The sequence below is a fragment of the Oncorhynchus masou genome, chromosome 2 (genome assembly GCF_036934945.1).
Source record: "Oncorhynchus masou masou isolate Uvic2021 chromosome 2, UVic_Omas_1.1, whole genome shotgun sequence".
NCBI lineage: Eukaryota > Metazoa > Chordata > Actinopteri > Salmoniformes > Salmonidae > Oncorhynchus > Oncorhynchus masou.
This window is the reverse complement of record NC_088213.1, coordinates 33,871,326-33,893,690: the sequence shown is the minus strand read 5'-3', so window position 1 is coordinate 33,893,690 and position 22,365 is coordinate 33,871,326. Positions and strand designations below refer to the sequence as shown.

The 22,365-nt window shown below is 44.3% G+C and overlaps 1 protein-coding gene across 2 annotated transcripts; it reads left to right on the top strand.

The window, feature by feature from the left end:
• Positions 1-3,679: 3,679 nt before the first annotated feature.
• Positions 3,680-21,615, top strand: LOC135559391 (pre-mRNA-splicing factor ATP-dependent RNA helicase PRP16-like). 2 transcript variants are annotated; one of them, XM_064993558.1, is made up of 25 exons: positions 3,680-3,956; positions 4,413-4,750; positions 4,906-5,108; positions 5,223-5,381; positions 5,493-5,661; positions 5,798-5,916; positions 6,024-6,097; positions 6,202-6,357; positions 6,510-6,671; positions 10,250-10,357; positions 10,444-10,568; positions 10,684-10,821; positions 11,166-11,352; positions 11,853-12,038; positions 12,326-12,466; positions 13,213-13,440; positions 13,637-13,744; positions 13,833-13,945; positions 15,519-15,727; positions 16,390-16,544; positions 16,680-16,835; positions 17,010-17,270; positions 17,526-17,621; positions 17,730-17,851; positions 19,617-21,615. In XM_064993558.1, exons 2-25 carry the CDS (start codon positions 4,425-4,427, stop codon positions 19,696-19,698), a joined length of 3,783 nt encoding a protein of 1,260 aa, XP_064849630.1. In that variant the 5' UTR covers positions 3,680-3,956; positions 4,413-4,424; the 3' UTR covers positions 19,699-21,615. The 2 variants fall into 2 exon arrangements, with proteins under 2 accessions (XP_064849630.1, XP_064849624.1); XM_064993552.1 differs by having other exon boundaries at positions 4,903-5,108.
• Positions 21,616-22,365: the final 750 nt, after the last annotated feature.

Below are 22,365 nucleotides of genomic sequence, written 5' to 3'. Positions count from 1 at the left end.
ACACCTATTTTGCTAATGCTAACTCTTGAACTTTGTTTTAACAACATTCTCCCATAGGAAGAATTCATTACTTCAGGAGATGGCTCCAGGTCAGTCATAAGCGATAAGAATTTGATTATTCCATTTGCATTGACTAAGTATTCTGTCTCCTAATAATTCTTCACTGAGCTGTGTTTGTTCCCTGGCTGAATGTTTAAGTGCTCTCTGTCTTTCTGTAGCTCGTGGACAACATGGTTGATACCTGCCATAGTTGCAGTTGTTGTGGGTATCATGTATCGATACTACATGCAGGAGCGCAAGTCTCCCTGAGCCCTGATGCTTCTGTTATCATTCTTTCTGTCTGGAGGCCTTGACATGTTTGACCCCCCCCCCCCCCATTGAACACAACTTTTCAGAGGTGTGGACAAGGACAAAACAATCCCCTTGCCCCTCGGCTTTCTTTTCTACACCTCATCCAACAGGCATTGGGCGAGATTCATCTGAACTTTCTACCCTCAGTGTCTTTACATTGGTTTCTTATCTATTCATATTGTTTACTCACTCTGCCTTTTGTAGTCATTCTTGTGTGGTGTCTTAAGTTATTCATATGCAAATGATCTAAACTGTTGCTTTCTGCTTTGTGGGACTCTTACAGTAAGCTCCAAAGGTATTGGGTGATTATATTTTTTTGGGGCTCTGTACTCCAGCACTTTAACAGCAAGTCATTGTATCATTTAAAATCTAAAGTGCAGACTGTCAGGGTATTTGCATCCATATCAGGTGAAAGGTTTATAAATTACAGCATTTTTTGTTCATAGTCCTGGTCACTTCACTGTCACAATACTTTTGGAGCTTTCTGTATTACACGATTTGTTCAGTCATGTTTTGTGGCTAACCCCACATCTGTGACTGTAGGTCTAAGAAGTAGAAATATATTTGTGTAGTAGAGCATAGCAACACAGGTTATGGGGTCATATCTATAAGAAATAATGCTGTTTTCTTACGGAGAAATCTGAATAGCGTTGAGTTGCATACTCCTTGTTAGTCTTAATTCTCCTCAGACTGCTGCCTAGTTTAATTTCTGGTGACTGAATAACCTAGGAAAAGCTAGCAACAAAGCATTCTAATGTATGTTTGCATGAGAGTACATTGTCATGAAACTTGTTATTTCAAACTTAAATCATTGATTTGAACCAATGACTTGATTGCACAACATGCCTCATTAAAAGTACTTCATTTATGTTCAGCTATTCGTTGCATGCATTGCCTGATTTTGAGTAGGCCTCATTCTCTCAATCAACATGTATTATTACGAAGGCTGCACGCAATGTACAGTTATCTTTTGATGTATTGCTTTAAAGTGAAATGTACTTATCCCCAACTCCCCTTTTCTAGTCTTACACTAAGCATTTATTTGGTGATACTTTGTTTTTTTAAAGCATAGTATGAGAATTGGTGTGTATTGTAACCTGGATTAATTCAATTGCATAACACTGTGCAGGACATGTCTCTCTTCCTATGCACATCCTTTAGCACTTAACTGCTGCCCTGTGAGTGAATTCTAATGGTTGGATAAATTGTTGACCTCTTGCAGGCATAAAACACTTTTGCATTTGTCTTGTGTCAGCTGTTCATTTATTGTAGTGTTGCTCACCGTGCTATTTAAGTGTACATTTGGATCTGTGGCTAAATGGCAGTACTCGAAAGCATGTGGATATTCAATTGCACTACCAATTTCAATTGGTATGTCAACAATATATTTAAAATTTCAGTTGTCATATAAATGTTGCTATCCACTACTTGAGAAGCACCTGAAAACAATCTGCCCAAGACTCTATAATACTGTGTACATATAACCAACAGATTCCATTTGGACACTCAATGATTATACTTCACAAAGACCAGTCCCATTTGAAATTATAATTCCAGTCGAGTCTGACATTGCCCTTGTCGTGGAACGTAAAAGGCTGAATCGTGCTATCATTTTAATACAAATGTGAGTGACATGCTTCGATTTTATAAGCTTTGTGCTTTTATATGCTATTCATTTTCTATTTGAGGTGTACTCGTAAATATTAAGGAAATATTTGTTTACTGACAGCTCAGTTCATTCAGATATCCACTATGTAACCTCTACTGACATTTCCTATAAATCTTAAGTAATCTCACATATTTTGAAAGTTGTATTATAAAATTCCATTTAATAGCTACGGTCGGATTGTTAACATTCTGCAGTTGAATCATCACTTCAGTATACAGCATTCATGTAGTTCCTGCCTATATAATCTTGTCCTACACAGAAGTAGATTGTTGGGAATCTGGGTAGGACATTAGACAGCTGGAAGAAGTGCGATGGTGTGAAAGTGTAAGAATGGCACTTAAGATCATTTTTGTCTACTGAGTATATACCTTTGAGGTGTACATTTCCAGATTACAAACCAAGTAGTCTAACTAACCATATAGTGGGCCTACATGTAGTGACAGGTGTGGTAGTCTTCCAACGTTTGCTCTGGGAATCCTACCAAGGATGATTTTGGAACTGTAGGAGTGAGATATTTGGAAAGAGTGGATTCCTGTTTTTTGGCTGACCCATATGTTGTCACTGGGTTAAGGACAAACTGGGAATGGTAACATCTGTGTAAGTTTCAATTTCTTGTGTATGTGCCTCCCAGAGCAAGCGGGTGCTTCGAGTCATGCAGTTTGGGCTCAACCTGTGGTGTGCTTTGCTCTCCGGAGCAAGGTACAACTAAAAGGGGTGATCAATGAGGTAGCATTGAGTGTAGAGGTCGATCAAATTGAAGGGAATATGTTTGTGATTTCCACTGTTTGAGACGTAGACCCAGTGGCAATGGCTAGTCTGAGAATACCCTGTATGTCTTGTTGATCTTTGACACAGAGCTTCTACCTGATCAGGTTAGATTATATTTGCATTCTGTGAGGGTTCCGAACCCGCTTCGGTGCTTTAGGTGCCAAGGATTCAGACATGTTGCAGCAGTGTGTTGAAGAGAGGTCCCAAGATGTGAGAAATGTGCAGGAGGGCATAGTCAGAGGGAGTGTACAGCTGGGATAGAGAAAGCACTGTGTGTCAGCTGTGGGGGTGCCCATTCAGCTGGAGATCCAAAGTGCCCTGTGAGAGACAGGTTGAGATTGCCCGAGTTTGAGTGGGGCAGAACATTTCATATGCTGAGGCAGTGAAGAGAGTAGAGGATAGCTGAAGGGTGAGTGAGTTGATTGGGAGGTACCCAGTGAGTTAGCCCGAAGAGAGAGAGCCAGAGAAGAGCTTTTTAGTATGGTTGGATTTCTTGCGTTTATAGCCATGGTGATCAACTGCAATGCACTGATGGAGCGGAAATGATAAGTGAGAGATTTTAGTGCCGAAGAGCTACAGGTTGTTTTGAGAGAAGGGGTTCCATCCTCCCAGTCCAACGGCCGGGTGTAGGATAATTTAGGACCAAAATAGTGGGATGGGGTGGTGGATTTTTGGGGATAGTGTATAAGTGCAGAGTGAGATGGTGGTGCAATTGAAGTTTTTCCCCGTTATGCTTTTCCCTTATTTTGTGACAAAAAGGTGCAAATTGCACTCCAACCTGCGAATTGCAGCAATATGAAACTAGTCTGCCGGGAAAACCACAGGAAGAAGAAAGTAGATTGTCCATTGTTCATCGTTTTAATAAAGTTTTTTTAGGAATATCCCGTGGAATTGTGGGATAGCAATGGCGACTTCTGTCTTTGTAAACACAAAACGCATTATTTACAAAAGATAATAGCTATTTCATAATGGTTTGAATCATCTCAAGTGGGTGGCACAGTTTCGTACTTACATAAATGGTATTTTCCCAGTAACTCGGGTTAATGTAATTGAAGTTCGTTTTTTGAGTTACAATAAATACATGTGGCAGGTTTAGCTAACGTTAGCTCGCTTAAAACATACTAGCTAGCGTGTCAGGATCTTGATAGACTCACCACCTATTGTTAAGGTAAGCAAGCCGGTGTTAATGAATGGGATTTGACAACTGTAATATCAGGTGTATAGTCGTAGCTATTAGTTAATTTCCTTTTTGTAACGTAATAGCTTGCTAATTAATTCATTGGCTGAGCGATATCCAGTTAGCTATCTGGGTACTATAGCTACTTAAACAATATATATATTTGAAGTCACGTTTGTCATTAAGTTTATAATAGTTTCTGCTGGTTGTTCATTGGCGTTAGATGTAGTAGTAACAAATATACTATAATTAGCTAGTGCAGCTACAGTAGTGACTAAATAGCTGCGTACCTAGCTAGCTACTGTAGCAATCTAAAATACATCCCGTGAATTATTCGGGCGCAATTGTATACTTTGGATCGATTAGTTTAATGTAATTTCCATATGTAACATTACAGAATTAATAGTTGGCTAATCTCCCAAAAAATGTGGTATCCAATCCGGACAGTTGTTTGAGACCATGGAGGATGATGCGTCGCTGCACCGACTGGAGGGCAGTGACCCCACTGCGCAGGTCTGCGGGTTGATCGTGAAGAAGAGTGCAGCAGTAGAGCCTCATGTCTTTCGTGCACCCACTCCACGCACCTCTCTCCTGGGCCTGGATCTGCTGGCAGCTCAAAAGAGAAAGGAGCGAGAGGGCAAGGAGCAGGCTGAGGCTGACAGCGATGACAGGAATAACAAGAAATCCAAGGTGTCCTCCTACAAGGACTGGGAGGAAGGGAAAAGTGATTCTGGGTCTGATGAAGAAGACAAAGACGAGGAGGACCAAGGTGGTAGAAAAGAGAGGTATGTTGTTTTGAAGTGATTTGGTTTGAGTTAGTGTAGCCTCTTCGTAGTGGCATAGAATACATAATCTCTCCCTATCAAGAGATCACATCTAAACTGGTGTCATGCATGCAGTGTTGTCTTACTGACACTTTATTCTATGTTTCATAAAGCAGCAGGAAATACCGTGTGACTGGCTCAGAGACACCCTCTAACCCTGGAGGGGTCAGTGAAGAGTTCCGTCGCAAACACCAGCAGAGGGAGAAAGACCGGCGTGAGCATGGAATGTATGCCTCCTCCAAAGAGGACAAGAACAGAGAGAGGGAGAAGGACAGAGAGAGGATCAGAGATGCGGACAGAGATCGAAGGGGTGAAAGAGGTGAGTAAAAAATGTATACATCTGCATGCACAATGTTAATATTCAGGCAATAGCAATCTTTTCTATCTGTTGTGTATTTGTAACTGAAGTAATGACTAACTGTTTTGATGGCAGATGAGCGGGAGCGCAGTAACAGCCGCGGCAGCAGCCGGTCGGAGCGTGGAGACCGCAGTGAGAGGAGTGAGCGCTCACAGAGAGAAGGCTGGTCCTCCGAACGCATCAGCCGGGGTAGCAAGAGAGAGGAGCCTCCAACGCCCCAGACACGCCCCAAAGGTCAGTAACCCTGCCTCACCCCCGGATAGGCAGTTCTTTAAGGTCCTTAGGTCATGCTTAAAATACACTAAGCACTCTCTCTCCCTCCATTCCTCATACCCTTTGAATCAGATGGCACTCCCTCGCGCACCAGCTGGGATGAGGATGACGGTGGCTATGCCAGCTCACGCCGTTCCCACTGGGAATCTCCCTCTCCTGCCCCTTCACACAAGGATTCTGACAAGTCTGAACGGTCGGAGCGCAGCCCCCGCTCTGGACGGGAGAGCGAGAGGAAGGACAAGTAAGCAACTGCAGCTCAACACTCGTATGTTAATTTAACTGGGTTTTATACTACTATTAAAGGACACATTTTCTGTGGCTATTAGAAATGTGTTATTTTCAGCTTTGAAATGAACTTTTCTTGTTTCTGTTCCCAGGTCAGTCAGAGGCCGGTATCCTGATGACACGCCCCTTCCCACCCCATCATACAAGTACAACGAATGGGCCAATGACAGGAAGCACTTGGGCTCCACTCCTCGTCTGTCCCGTGGGAAAGGTAAGCCCCTCCTCCTTCCCCTCTGTCTTCCCCCAGTCACGTTTGAGCTCTTATTAATGCTCTGATAAGGCTTGCTGATGTTTGTGGATTGTGTCTCTGTGCCCCAGGTAAGAATGAAGGAGAGGATGGCATCGCCTTTGATAATGATGATGAGAAGCAGCAGTGGGAAGAGGACCAGAAGGTGTGTGGACATGTGGAGTTTTAGCAAGAACACAAATTAACAGTGTTCCCAACATTCATAAATGCACATTTCTTTGTATTTACTATTGCCCTGTGGTGTTGCAGCAAGCGGACAGAGACTGGTACATGATGGACGAAGGCTATGATGAGTTCCACAACCCACTGACCTCCACCTCTGAGGATTATGTGAAGAAGAGAGAGCAGATCCTGCAGAAGCAGACACAGAAACGCATCTCTGCCCAGAGACGACAGATCAATGAGGTATGGCACTGTGTTGCTACTCTATGACCACCACCAGCCCTGGGTGTATGTAGCCCGTTTAGTTATCGTTTTGATTGTTATTACCATCCGTGGATTAGAATTGTGTGTGTGTTGTCTGTGTTTAATGATGCGTGTTGTGTTCCTCCTGCCAGGATAATGAGCGCTGGGAGACTAACCGTATGCTGACCAGTGGAGTGGTCCAGAGGCTGGAGGTGGATGATGACTTTGAGGAGGACAACGCTGCCAAGGTTCACCTGCTGGTTCACAACCTGGTCCCTCCCTTCCTGGACGGGAGGATAGTCTTCACCAAGCAGGTAATGCATCATTACAGCATGTTATGGGCCAATGAAATGACTAACACTCTCCTACCTATTCATTTGGACAGAGAAGCTACAACTTTTAATTTGGCTCTGTACTCCAGCATTTTGGATTTGAGATCAAATGTTTTGTGAGGCGACACTAGGGCTCCGACGATACCAGTGTAGCAATATTTTTTTCCATGGCAAAAACGAAAACACAAAGCAGACCACTCTCTTAGGTCCTTTAAAAAACTGCTGTATGTAAAATATCATGTTCTATAGGAAAATAAATAAATGTGACTCTGGGTGACCGTAATGATTGTTTCTAACATTAGGGCAGTTTTCCTAAAGAAGTTAAAGTTGCTTTGTGTTTTTTTTCCTTTACCAATAACGGAGGGTAGCATTGTTTGGGGGGTATGAATGATATTTATGCCTCTAACTTTCTCACTCCTCATTCTTCACGATTCATTCATGATTATCTGTAATCATGCTATCCACATTTAAAGTAGAAGTGTTCAGAAACATATTCTCATTTACAATGAAAGTGACTACAAAATGACACAATTTACCATTGGGCACAACATAATCTGAAACGCAACCAAAACAAACTGCACATGCATCCAACACGTTTGTAGAGTCAAAGCTTAATGTTTTTTTTATTTATTTTACCTTTATTTAACCAGGCAAGTCAGTTAAGAACAAATTCTTATTTTCAATGACGGCCTAGGAACAGTGGGTTAACTGCCTGTTCAGGGGCAGAATGACAGATTTGTACCTTGTCAGCTCGGGGGTTTGAACTTGCAACCTTACGGTTACTAGTCCAATGCTCGAACCACTAGGCTACCCTGCCGCCCCAATGTATTCATTGCTTGCTAGGAATATGGGACCAAATACTAATCTTTCACAGAATTGAATACACTATAAGTGAATTTGTCCACAGGGCCTTTAGAAAGTATTCACACCCCTTTTCTTTTTCCACATTTTGTTTGTTGCAGCTTGGGTTAAAAATGTATTCAATTGAGATTTTGGGTCACTGCTACACACTACCGCATAATGTAAAAGTGGAATTATGTTTTTAGGAATGTTTGCAAATTAATTAAAAATGAAAATCTGAAATGTCTTGAGTCAATAAGTATTTAACTCCTTTGTTATGGCAAGCATAAATCAGTTCAGGAGTAAACATGTGCTTAACAAGTTGCATGGACTCACTCTGTGTGCAATAATAGTGTTCTACGGGATATTTTTATGAATACCTCTGTACCTCACACAAACAATTATCTGGGTAAGGTCCCTCAGTCGAGCAGTGAATTTCAAACAAAGATTCAACCACAAAGACCAGGGAGGTTTTCCAATGCCTCGTAAAGTAGGGCACCTATTGGTAGATTGGTAAGAAAAAACAAAAGCAGACATTGAATATTCCTTTGAGCATACTGAAGTTATTAATTACACTTTGGATGGCATATCAATACACCCAGTCACGACAAAGATACAGGTGTCCTTTCTAACTCAGTTGCCAGAGAGGAAGGAAACCACCCAGGGATTTCACCATGAGGCCAATGGTAACTTTAAAATAGTTACAGAGTTTAATGGCTGTGATAGGAGAACATTGAGGATGGATCATTAACATGGTCAGTTAGGGTAGTATTGTGGTGTAACTACAGAGTGAAAAGCAGGAAGCCGGTACACAATAAAGTATTCCAAAACATGCATCCTGTTTGCAATAAGGCACTAAAGTAAAACAGAAAATGTGGCAAAGAAATGTTTGGGGCAAATTCAACACAACACATCATGGAGTACCAATCATCATATTTTCAAGCATGGTTGGTGGTGGCTGCATCATGTTATGGGTCATTGGTGAGGAATAGGGAGTTTTTTTTTTAGCTAAGCGCAGACAAAATCCTAGAGCAAAACCTGGTTGTCTGCTTTCCACCAGACATTCGGGGAGGCAAATTTGCCTTTCAGCAGGACAATAACCTATAACACAAGGCCAAATATACAGTGCATTCAGAAAGTATTCAGACCCCTTGCCTTTACCTAATTTTGTTATGTTACAGCCATATTCTAAAATTAATTCAATCGTTTTTCCCCCTCATCAATCTACACAATACCCCATAATGACAAAGCAAGAAATGTTTGCAAATGTATTCACTTTTATTCATGCGTATTCCTGCCCATTTACTCAGTACTTTGTGGTGTACCTTTTAGCAGCGAATTACAGCCTCAAGTCTTCTTGGGTATGACGCTACAAGCTTGGCACACTTGTATTTGGGGAGTTTCTCCCATTCTTCTCTGGATCCTCTCAAGCTCTGTAAGGTTGGATGAGGAGCGTCGCTGCACAGCTTTTCCAGGTCTCTCCGGAGATGTTTGATTGGGTTCAACTCCGGGCTCTGGCTGGGCTACTAAAGGTCATTCGGAAACTTGTCCCGAAGCCACTCCTGTGTTGTCTTGGCTGTGTGCTTAGGGTCATTGTCTTGTTGGAAGGTGAACCTTTGCCTCAGTCTCAGGTCCTGAGCACTCTGGAGCAGGTTTTTATCAAGGATCTCTCTGTACTTTGCTCCGTTCATCTTTCCCTCGATCCTGACTAGTTTCCCAGTCCCTGCCGCTGAAAAACATCTCCACAGCATGAAGATGCTGCCACCACCATGCTTCACCGTAGTGATGGTGCCAGGTTTCCACCAGACGTGACACCTGGCAGTCAGGCCAAAGAGTTCAATCTTGGTTTCATCAGACCAAAGAATCTTGTTTTTCATGGTCTGAGAGTCCTTTACGTGCCTTTTGGCAAACTCCAAGCGGGCTGTCATGTGCCTTATACTGAGGAGTGGCTTCCTTCTGGCCATTCTACAATAAAGACCTGATTGGTGGAGTGATTCAGAGATTGTTGTCCTTCTGGAAGGTTATCCCATCTCCACAGAGGAACTGTGGAGCTCTGTCAGTGTGTCCATCAGTTCTTGGTCACCTCCCTGACCAAGGCCCTTCTCTCCCGTTTGGCCGGGTAGCCAGCTCTAGAAAGAGTGGTGGTTCCATTTAAGAATGATGGAGGCCACGGTGTTCTTGGGGACCTTCAATGCTGCAGACATTTTTTGGTACCCTTCTCTAAATCTTTTTGCTCTGGCGTGCACTATCAACTGAGACAGTGCACGCCACAGGTGTGTGCACCTTTCCAAATCATGTCCAATCAATTTGATTTTTACAACAGGTGGACTCCAAGGTGTAGAAACATCTCAAGGATGATCAATGGAAACAGGATGCACCTGAGCTCAATTTCGAGGTTCTTAGGAAAGCGTCTGAAATACTTATGTAAATAAGGTGACATTCTGTTCTGTCGCCTCATGTAAAACATTTGTTCTCAAATCCAAAATGTTGGAGTATAGAGACAAATATTTTTTTCTTTCTTCACTGTCCAAATATGTTGGGGAGTGTATATACTTTTAAGGTCTGAGCCATTGGGGGAGAGCTGTTGCAGGCTTGTTGAGGGATTGTAAGAATCTCCTGATTAAGTTTTTGGAACTGGCTGAGTAATAACTAGTAGACTTACTATCAGAATTGCTGTGTACTGAATAGGATACTGTTGCTGATGTCTCTCTGTGCTGTAGCCGGAGCCTGTCATCCCTGTGAAAGACGCCACCTCTGACATGGCCATCATCTCCCGCAAGGGCAGCCAGCTGGTCCGCAAGCACCGCGAGCAGAAGGAACGCAAGAAGGTAGGCAATGTTTAAAACAGCTATGCAGTACTTGATGGTATGGTACCTGGCTAAATATCTGACTGTCATTTTGATTGTTTCTTCAGGCTCAACAGAAACACTGGGAGCTGGCAGGCACCAAGCTGGGTGACATTATGGGCATCAAGAAGACCGAGGACGGGGATAGCTCTGGGGGAAAGCCAGTGGGCGAGGATGGCAAGGTGGACTACAGGTAACAAGCCTTTTACTAAAGGCTTATTTTGTGTCCATTTTGAATGTTTATTAAACATCCGTTGTGACAAGAACGACCTCATTATTTCCCTGTCTCTTCTCCTTCTTCCCTCCAGAACGGATCAGAAGTTTGCAGACCACATGAAAGATAAGAGTGAGGCCAGCAGTGAGTTTGCTAAGAAGAAGACCCTGCTGGAACAGAGGCAGTATCTGCCCATCTTTGCTGTGAGGCAGCAGCTGCTCAACATCATCAGGTAGCTACTCTACTGGACCCGGCCTGGCTGTCCTGGGACCACTTATCACCCCCAGCCTTCCCCCAGATGCAGGCTTTCATTCAGGGTGTAGGATAAGACATGTATGGCATTGAAGGGGGGAGTTGGGGGCTGTGAAGTCAGAATGATCATATGTGATTTAACTTTGGTTAGAGAATGACCACATTAATGCTAACTTAGGTAATGTTAAACAGCGTTTGTAAATAATTGACAAATACACTTCGGGATCTGTTTTCTTAAGCCGTTATTCATGTTTCCACAGTTTCGTAAGGTTGAACGTCCCATCAGGATTGTAATGTTATTGGTTGTGATGTGATTCTGTCCAGGGACAACAGCATTGTGATCGTGGTGGGGGAGACGGGCAGTGGGAAGACCACCCAGCTGACCCAGTACCTTCACGAGGACGGCTACACCAGTTACGGCATGGTGGGCTGCACCCAGCCCCGCAGAGTGGCAGCCATGAGCGTGGCCAAGAGAGTCAGCGAGGAGCTGGGCAGCAACCTGGGAGAGGAGGTGAGCATTCAGCTGGCTTATGGAGGAGCCACTAGACAAACATTAACTAGATCTTAGAAACAGTGATCTATGGATCAGTCAAAGCAGTAGATAACTAGTCTTATCAGTTAACCCAGTGTAACAGACCTGGCAAGAGTTTATGAACTGCAGTCAACTTGTTTATAGAGGGATGGAACTACCCCAGAACAGAATAAGTGTTTTTTTCCCACCAAATATCAATGTTCACTGTTTTTATAGAGGTCAATTGTTGGCGAGTCATGGTGTTGTCTTGGTTTTCTCCTTATGGAGTTGACGCTTGTATTCATATATTGTGCAACACTGCTATCTAGTGGTGATTCAGAGATTGTACACCGCTTCCATTCTACAACTTGTCATGGAACTCTCCTCGCCAGCTCGTTTCTTTGGTTGACCTGTAGCACTGTCGTTTGAACGCTGTAATTCATACGTGGAATGTAAATATATGTTGTTCACTACTAAACCATTTATTTTTTGCTTTGCAGGTGGGTTATGCGATCCGTTTTGAGGACTGTACGTCAGAGAAGACTGTGATAAAGTACATGACAGACGGCATCCTGCTGAGAGAGTCTCTCAGGGAGTCCGATCTGGACCACTACAGTGCTGTCATCATGGACGAGGCCCACGAACGCTCCCTCAACACAGACGTGCTGTTCGGCCTGCTACGAGAGGTCAGAGAGACACCTTTAAAAAAAGTATTTTGTATGTTTATTGGCATAGAGCGATATAGAGCTGAAAGGTTGGAGAGAGAGAGCTGAAAGAGCAGTGGACTGGATTCAAACTCATACTGGCAGTGATATGTGTTTCAGGGACAGTGGCTTAGACTGCTAGACCAGAGAGACATGTTCATAGCTCACTGGATGTTATTCAATTGTGATTATTTTGCATGCATATTTTTTATTCGGAGGCTTTGGTTGTCTTGTAAGCAGTAGTAGAACTCTCTGTCCTTTTCTTCCAGGTTGTATCGAGGCGTTCTGACCTCAAGCTGATAGTCACCTCAGCCACCATGGACTCTGACAAATTTGCTGCATTTTTCGGCAACGTTCCCATATTCCACATTCCAGGAAGAACATTCCCTGTAGACATCTTATTCAGCAAGGTATTGTGTCCAACTCTCCATTCAACATCCATTTATTGTTATTTGTTTCAACACAGCCATTTCATTTGTATAATGACTTACACCCTGACTAGACCGGCCACATTTCGTGGGCGGGCGCTGCAAAATAAATGTACACATGTACACAATGTACACATGCAATCATTTCATCCACACTACTTGGTTTTATTTCAGGTGCTCGATGCAATGCAAGTCCCGACTCTTCCATCTCCTTATTGGTTTTCACAAAGATACAAACCCACGTGGGTGCTTTAAAGACGAACAAGGAGAGATTAATCAAAGATAACTAAAAAAGTAACTTGGTTTCACTTTTGTCTATAGATTAATCGTCAGAGTAGAGGAACACACTAATTTGTAAATGTACATAGAACCAGCTAAAAAGTAGATTAATCGTCAGAGTAGAGGAACACACTAATTTGTAAATGGACAAAGAACCAGCTAAAAAGAGGACCATTTGCATGTCACGTAAAATAACATCCCTGGATAAACTGCTAGCAACAGCTATCTAGCTGAATGTTTCATGTGTTTTGACCTTCCCCGAAATGTATATAATTGATTCAGTTGGTTTTGGTATTTTAACATCATCGCTTCTGGTGGGGATTGACAAAATGATCATGTGCGGAATGGCAGCCGCGGGCCTGGTTTAGTCATGGAGTAAGACTACTGTTATTTGTACCGAGGTAGTGTGTGGTTGCTGTGTATTCTAACAGCGTTGTGTGTTTGTGCAGACTCCCCAGGAAGACTATGTGGAGGCAGCAGTGAAGCAGGCCCTACAGATCCACCTTAGCGGTATGGGGGGAGACATCCTCATCTTCATGCCTGGTCAGGAGGACATCGAGGTGACGTCAGACCAGATTGTGGAGCGTCTGGAGGATCTGGAGAGCGCCCCTCCTCTGACTGTACTGCCCATCTACTCCCAGCTGCCCTCTGACCTCCAGGCCAAGATCTTCCAGAAGGTAACCAATAACACCCAGTTACTGTTACACTAACATGTACAGTTGGAACTCTTAACATACTGCAGTATCCTTTGTACACAAGCATACTTGCTATTAGGTAGTTGGAATGCATATACTTAACACAAAAAAGAACTCGTCCTCCTTACTGGTAAAGTGACGTGTGGGTAATGTCTTTGTTGTGTTCTCTAACCGCCAGGCTCCTGATGGTGTGAGGAAGTGCATCGTTGCCACCAACATTGCCGAGACCTCCCTGACTGTGGATGGTATCATGTTTGTTGTGGATGCTGGATACTGCAAACTCAAGGTACCCTGTCACCCTCACTATCTTCCCCAGACTATCACATGATAAGACAAGCCATGTTAGGATAGTATTTCTGTGTTTTCTTTGACAGGTGTTCAACCCTCGTATTGGCATGGATGCCCTGCAGGTGTACCCCATCAGCCAGGCTAACGCCAACCAGCGTGCGGGCAGAGCAGGACGTACAGGGCCAGGCCAGTGTTACAGGTAAGTCACTGTCTACACACACACACTTACTCACAAGCAACCAGTCTCACACTCCAAATGTGCAGTCCTCCCACCTTCCTCAGTTTCAAGGGGGCTTCCTTTGTCCTCCAGTTGTGGTAGAGAAGTATGGAGCCATAATGAAGGTGTAATGAAAGGCAGTTATTTGAAGGTGTCACCTTGGTGTGATGTTTGAGTGTTCCAGTCAGGGCTAGCAGGAAGTAGTATTCACATGGCTGTCTATGTCAAGTGTCCTGTCTTCTAGAAAGATACTTCAGTACTCCTACACCTGACTGAAGCAGTCTGGAACTAAAACTTAGATCAGCCATATCATCCCCCTTTCATGTCTATCTGGTGCCTGGATACAGGAATAAACAGGCTGAATTACACAATTCTCCTCACTCTGCCTGCTATCTAATTCCAACCGCTCCTATCCTCCAAAAAGGTAGAAAGCCAGATACAAACATTAGCATCCTTTTGTATGGTGAGTCGTGCTGAAACGGGTGTCTATCTGAAGCTTGTGTGTGTGTGTGTGTGTTGTTGTGTAATGCCGCCGCCGGTGTTTCATCCTCTGGCTGATGCACATCAGAGCTCAGATGGGCTGTCCAGGCCTCGGATCTGCAAGGCGGCCGGGTTGCTTTCAAAGCCATCAGAGGCTGGGAGGGAGGGAGAATCCTAATCTCCACAGGATTTCATGCAGTTTAACTCTGTTTACTGCAGGGAAAATGTGACACAAAAGCCTGTTCTCTCTGAGATTTCACATGACCTTTCTCCTATCTGTCATACTTCCCCAAGTTGAGGGAGATGGTGACACACACCAGACACGTGATTGTTTTGCCTTGTAAATGAGCTGGGAATTTTATAAAAGCGCCCTCTACCAAGATTACGCCCCTCACACACACGCACAGATCTGTGAAGAATCAATTTGGGAGTGGAGCTTTAGAGTGAGTGGGGCCTAGGCGTTTGGAGGGGCGGGAGGTGACGTGTGTGTGCGCCGTGCTGGGTGACTCGACTTGTGTGGAGAATCTGCTACTCAAAGCACCTCTTAGCTGTGACCGCACATCTCCAGCCCCGAGGACATTCACACAACCTGGCGTAAACAAGCACAGATCATTCCCTCATAATGCACACACTTCAGAGGGATTAGCCACTAACTGAAATGGTTGAGAGATGCTTTGTTAGACCAGACCTATCAGTCTGAAGCAGCAATGGGAGCTGCTCTAAATAGTTTGGATAGTAAATACCTCATAAGTAGCTTGGTTAAATGTTTAATGTGCAGTAGGCCTGTTTCTTTGCCCTTCTCTAAATGTCAGTTGGGGAGAGTTCAGCTTTCATGGAAACGGAGGCTTCTCAATCACGGTGCCACTGTTACAGATGTGAGCATGGTGTGAAATCATATCGGTGCCATTCAGAGCGGGTTTAACCAGGTGGTGAAGACAGCGTCTCCAGACCTGTTACTCTATGGAGCATTTGTGCGTTTAGAAAAATGGTGCGTCTGCTAGATGATTCAATAACCTCCCCACTGTCATTGTCTCTGTCACGCCTTCTCTCCCTCTCTCCTTCTCTGTCCATCCAGGCTGTACACCCAGAGCGCCTTCAAGAATGAGATGTTGACCACCACCATCCCAGAGATTCAGCGGACCAACCTGGCCAACGTGGTGCTGCTGCTCAAATCCCTGGGGGTCCAGGACCTGCTGCTCTTCCACTTCATGGACCCCCCGCCTGAGGACAACATGCTGAACTCCATGTACCAGCTGTGGATCCTGGGGGCCCTGGACAACACAGGTGGGTCTCTGTCCTGGCCTGGACCACATCACTCAAGATTAGGCCACTAAATGTACAAACTGATCAAATAGAATAATTTATCTCAGAAAACAAGGTTAAAATATGTTGGGATAAGTATGTGTTCCTCACCAGCAATACAGCCAACAGATTAACAATAACTACTTCATGTGCGAGGAGAGACTTGGATGATGGAACTAGTCAATAGGTTGCTGTAATGGTATGTACATGCACTGCACACCGTAAAGTACAGAGCTAGGTAGCACTGTGGTGTAGGTAGTGGAGTAATTGCATAGTGCTTTATCCTCTGTTAGATTTGACTGGCTGAGTCTCATCTCTGTCATCTGAGCCAGATCCCTGGGGATTAGGGGATTTGGTGTCTGTGGAGGACTTTTGACGTTTGCCTGTGTGGTGTGTTAACGGCAGATCATCTCTGATTAAGGTTTACCTGGCCAATACAGCCTGTTCTGCCTCTGAACTTTCCCTCTAAGCTCCTTATAGTCAGTCTGTCATGTAATCATTTAAATCAGAGCTGGCAAAGTTTGATGTAAATATTTTTTACAACCCTCCTCCACTGTCAACATAGGAAGGTGTCACCTGTATTGTGTTCCCCCTCTCCTCTGTCTGTAGACAGGAAGTGCGTAAGTTATTTGTGTCCCCCTCAGGTTCCCTGACGCCCACTGGGAGGCTGATGGTGGAGTTCCCTCTGGACCCGGCTCTGTCCAAGATGCTGATTGTATCATGTGACATGGGCTGCAGTGCTGACATCCTCATCATCGTCTCCATGCTGTCTGTACCGGCCATCTTCTACAGGCCTAAGGTAGATGCCATTGAGATCACCAACCGATTCATGTCTTAATGTGTTGCTAATGTTTGTTTCTGTTAAGAAAAGTTCACATTACACACTGGACAGTTGTGTGACCCCTGTATTTCCTCTGTGTCCTGACCTTTCCAGGGTCGTGAGGAGGAGAGTGACCAGGTGAGGGAGAAGTTCTCTGTCCCAGAGAGTGACCACCTGACCTACCTGAACGTCTACCTGCAGTGGAAGAACAACAACTACTCCAGCATCTGGTGCAACGAACACTTCATCCACACCAAGGCCATGCGAAAGGTCAGACCACGCCCTTGTCCTTTACCCTCTCTGACCAGTCTCCTTGGCTTAGGATCGAAATGCACTTGATTACCACTTTGCATCACAATAGTCACACACTGAGCAATGTGTATTGAATGTCCTCTTGTGTTGGTTCTCCGGTAGCTAACGTGTCTCTGTGGGTGGGTGTTGCAGGTGCGTGAGGTGCGCTCCCAGCTCAAAGACATCATGGTGCAGCAGAGGATGAACCTGGTGTCCTGTGGCTCAGACTGGGACATCATCAGGAAGTGTATCTGTGCTGCCTACTTCCACCAGGCAGCCAAGCTGAAGGGCATAGGGGAGTATGTGAATGTGAGGACAGGCATGCCCTGCCACCTCCATCCCACCAGCTCTCTGTTTGGTATGGGCTACACCCCAGACTACATCACCTACCACGAGCTGGTCATGACCACCAAGGTAACAGACCCAGCCTCCACACAGCTACGCTATGATCTGGACTGTTCAGAGATGATGTTCTACACCTTGACTCACCAGAAAGAGCTGTCATTCATATATATATATATATATACATATATACACACACACATATATATACACACACACACACACACACACACACACACACACACACACACACACATATATACACATATCAGCCTTCAAGCGCTGTTACTGTGTTGTAACCTGTGTTGTTTGATGTCCCTCCTGTAGGAGTACATGCAGTGTGTGACTGCGGTGGATGGGGAGTGGCTGGCTGAGCTGGGGCCCATGTTCTACAGCGTCAAACAGGCAGGAAAGAGCAGGATGGTAAGCTCTTGTTACTCAGCCCTTCCTCTCTTCCTACGTCTCATGGTTAGTTCCTCCTCCCTCTGTCCTTTTCTCTCCTCTCACCCCTCTGTTCCTCTCTCTGTGCAGGAGAACCGGCGGCGGGCCAAGGAGGAGATCACTAACATGGAGGAGGAGATGTCTCTGGCGGAGCAGCAACTGAGGAGCAGGAGAGAGGATCAGGACAGGAAGAGTAACGTGGGCAGCGTCAGGTATACACTCATCTACCTTCATCTATTCTTCAGAGAGGTTTCACTCTGACACTAGTCCCAGTCGCTATTAAATAGACCGCCGAAGCCCCACCCGCCTGTGGGGAAAAACAACAGTGGTGTTAAACAGACTGTACTTAACAAGTTAAATGTCTTCCCTGTGATTTAAATGTTGTTTTTTTACACACATAGCTACGTGTAGCCTAATTGGACACCGCGCCCCTACATTTCCCACTCTGAATAGCCTGAGTCCACAGGGCTCTGCTCACAGGCTCTATTTCCCTACGTGGGGGCATTGCGAACCGTAGGTTGTGATTTTTGACCTGGCTACATGTACAGCAGCTTTTCTGCATATTTTGTTATTTCTGTATAAAAAAAAAAAAAAAAAATTGAAGTTTGCTCTTTGACAATGGGGGTCATTGGGAAACAATGTTAGTTTTCCAGAATCTGCCCCTTCTGAGTTGTAGAAACTGGTTCATTTAGCTGCTTCTCTACCCAGCTCTCTCTAATTCTCTCTGCCTTTCCTTCTCTCTTATCATCTGTCTTTTCTACCTCTCTCACTTTCCATGATGAGCTTTTCTCACCTCCAGTCCCTCCAGACGAGACAAAAAGAAATAATATTGACTCCTTGCTGACCCCCATTACTGCTGCAATTTAAATGGTGCCACAGCAGAGGGGAGAAAGGAGACAGTGTTAATTTTCAAATTAGAAAGGACATTTTTTCGCACCCGTTCGTTCCACAAGGCTCACAAAAGAGATGGGTTTGGGAGGACAGAAATAACACTATTGTTAATGAATCAGCAGATGTATTTCTATATCAGTCTGTGTGTCTGTCAGCCATTCTCCAAAATAATCACATTAAAACACGGAGGATTAAGGAATAGATTAGAGCGAAGGCCTTAGAATTATGATAATAAACATGGCTGGCTCTCAGCTGCTTTTGTCCTCCTCTGCCTGTGAACACAAGCATCCCTTCACTGTGCCGGGGCCCATGAAACACTTCTACTACACATTTTGATCTGGTTCCGGTCTGTCATTCAGCAACCCCCCCACCACCCATACTCAGATAAGTGGGCTCAAAGCTTTATGTCAGAACTTAGGGATGAAGGGAAGGACTGGGTTATGACCTGATGGCTGTAATTGCTGGTGTGTGTGAGGGCTGAGGAGAGAATGCTGGGTAGTGTCAGGGTGTTGAACTGAGGGCTGAGGAGAGAATGCTGGGTAGGGATGAACTGGGGCTGAGGAGAGAATACTGGGTAAGAGAATGCTGGGTAGTGTCAGGGTGTTGAACTGAGGGCTGAGGAGAGAATGCTGGGTAGTGTCAGGGTGTTGAACTGAGGGCTGAGGAGAGAATGCTGGGTAGTGTCTGGGTGTTGAACTGAGGGCTGAGGAGAGAATGCTGGGTAGTGTCAGGGTGTTGAACTGAGGGCTGAGGAGAGAATACTGGGTAGTGTCAGGGTGTTGAACTGAGGGCTGAGGAGAGAATGCTGGGTAGTGTCAGGGTGTTGTTCTCTGCTGTAATTAAAGATTAATTATAGATTTCTGTCAGCCTGTCCCTCCATACTATCCTCCCCTCTGCTGTAATTAAAGATTAATTATAGATTTCTGTCAGCCTGTCCCTCCATACTATCCTCCCCTTCGAGCCTGTCCCTCCCCATGACCCTGTCCCTCCCCGCGAGCCTGTCCCATTATGTTTGACATAGCAAGTTTTTTTTATTTTTACTTTTGTTATTTTTATTGCCAATTGTTTATTCTTTTGTCTCAATAGGGCTGTGAAAATCTGCACCCCAGGAAGGAAGGAGGAGGCACCTATGACCCCAAAGCGCACCCCAGCTCGTTTTGGGCTCTAGTACTTCTCTGTTAAAAGTTAAACACTTGAACTCCCCACCAAATATCACCTGTATGTGTACCATACCATCACTGGAGGAGCCTTGCTGAGAGGCCTTGGAACACTGTCCACCCTATTGTCTGGATCCAGCCGCAGTTCAGACAGAGGCCAGCAGAGGTAGAACTTGTATAAGGCATGAGGCTCCCATAAAAGACCTTTTCTGTCAGCAAATCCACATAGCGTCGTTCCATTTTTATGTGCAGAGATGTACGGCTGTTAGAATGCAGTATTTTCTATTTCTGTGATTGTAAAAAAAATATAAACACAATGATGAAACATCATTGAAAAGGTATCGTCTTTAAGGAGTATTTGATATACCTTGAAAATCTGTCAAAGCCTTTATCATAATCGTTCACTAGCTACAGTGTCCAAGCGGGAAATGTTTAGTTGTTCCATCTCCTGCTGTACCCTACAAGGGGCTGTTTTCTTGATGGTAGTCTCTCCCGATCAATATAAGCTGTGTTCAATAGGGCTGGGAATTGCCAGGGACCTCACGATACGATTTTAGCATGGTACTTTGGTGCCGATACGATGTGTATTGCGATTATCACGATTATGTATTGCGATTCGATACTGTGATTGAGTTGATGTTCCAAACATATTGCTCACCATATATCTTCTGCAGAGGGACGAGAGAGATCCATGAGAAACGAGTTTTGATCATTCATGGAAATAAAAGTTCTGAATATAAAAGAAGACGGAGAACAAGATATGAAGGAAAAATACTGGTGTTTGTGCAGTTGTGCAGTTTGTGTACAGCCAACTAGTGCGATATTGTCAAAACAATATATCCTGATATGTAACTGTATAGACCCTCCCCCCACATAGTGTGTTCATTGGGCTGTATGTCATTCAGTGTGAGTAGAGAGAGGAGGCCGAAGTAGTACTGTGTCGTGTGTTCATGAATTCTGCCCAATTTTCAATTTCATCATGTCCCTCTCAAATCTCCTTCAAGAGATAATTTTCACATTGTACAACTGGCTGACCTCTGTATCCTTTGTATGTTGTGTGTAGCAAATGGCCTGTGCCATGGTGAAGTGCCCCTTCACTGACTGAAGCATTATCCAAACTGTGCTTGTGGCATGAGTGTCTCAGACCTTATATCTGCAGCTACCTTAACAACACCCTTCATGCAAACTGTTTGGAGGACAAGCTTTAGCAACTGAGCTTTTCCTATTAGCCATTAGCCCTTCAAAGCACTGACAGGCGGCAGGTTTAGCAACTGGTTAGAGCGTTGGGCCAGTAACCGAAAGATTGCTAGATCGAATCCCGGAGCTGACAAGGTAAAAATCTGTTGTTCTTCCCCTGACCAAGGCAGTTAACCCACTGTTCCCCGGTAGGCAGTAATTGTAAATAAGAATGTTCTTAACTGACTTGCCTAGTTCACTTAAAAAAAAAAAAGAGTAAAATATTCCTCAGCTTCTCACCGTTTACACATGAATGTCAGAACCTGGATGAAACGCATGACGGCCTCAGCCTCATGATCCTTGTGTTAAAAATGCCCACCAATTTTTATCTTGAGATTCCCCTCTAAGTCAAGTGGGTGAATGATCCCAGAAATCATTAAGTTTTGAATCAGTTGTGTAGTGCTAGGGCAAAAACCCAACCGTGCACCTGGGGGGCCCCAGGACCCCAGACTGATATGTCCTGCACTTGAGTAGTCAGGTTCAGCAAGTTCCAGACTTGATTCTGAAGTCATTCATTCTCTGTACTAGATTGACTTTGTATAGTTTTGTACAGACTATATTGTCTTGTTGGTGGTCAGTGATTCTGTTTTGTGATGTGAAATTAGGCTCTGGTAACACCAGCACATGGTTTGCAAATATAATTTTTAACTTGACTACTTTTGGGAACTGAAAATAAATGGTCTTATTTTTTACTCTGTTGGTTTATGTGTCCGTGATTCACTCACCACAGGTAAAACAAAGTAAACACTAATTTAGTCAGAGCCTAAGGGCTCGATTCAATCCGTATTGCAGAAGTTATGTGGTATAGCGCAATTGAAATGTAAAGGTTATTTCTGATTGAGCCGACATGCAGCCTCCATGAACGTGGGAGCATTGCCTTTAAGGGCTGGAATCAATCTGTAGTGCCGAAGATCAGCATTATGGCGTGATTTGAAATTTAAAGGCAATGTATCCGCGGAGACTGCATGTCTGCTCAATCGAAAATGATCGTAACATTTGTACCGGGCTACAACGCTAATCTTCGGTACGGATTGAATCCAGCCCAACATTCCAATCATGCTATACCGCGGAACTTCAGCGATACGTATTGAATCCATCCCATAAACCTCATATCTGAACGAATGATCAATGCTTAAAGGGCTGGATTCAATCCGTATCAAGATCTGCGTTTATAGCTCGTTTCTAGTTTAAAGGCACTGTTCGCAGAGACTGCATTCACGGTAAACACTGCATATGCTATGTCGGCTCAATCGGAAATTACTTTTACATTTGAACACAGATCTTCTGTGATACGGATTTTATCCAGTCCATGTAGTTTATATACAGGTAAAAGACCGGACTAATCACCTGCTAATGATTGACAGGTGGATAGGTTTTCCTATATATTTAAGTCATTTAGCAGACGCTCTTATATATATAACCTGCTAATGTCTGACTAGTAG

Bases quoted from the DNA above. Each gene is read 5' to 3' on its own strand.
- LOC135559391 (XM_064993552.1), top strand. From the start codon at position 4,425: ATGGAGGATGATGCGTCGCTGCACCGACTGGAGGGCAGTGACCCCACT. The intron at 5,917-6,023 runs GTAAGCCCCTCC...TCTGTGCCCCAG, and splicing joins TCGTCTGTCCCGTGGGAAAG to GTAAGAATGAAGGAGAGGAT. The intron at 15,728-16,389 runs GTGGGTCTCTGT...TGTCCCCCTCAG, and splicing joins GGGGGCCCTGGACAACACAG to GTTCCCTGACGCCCACTGGG.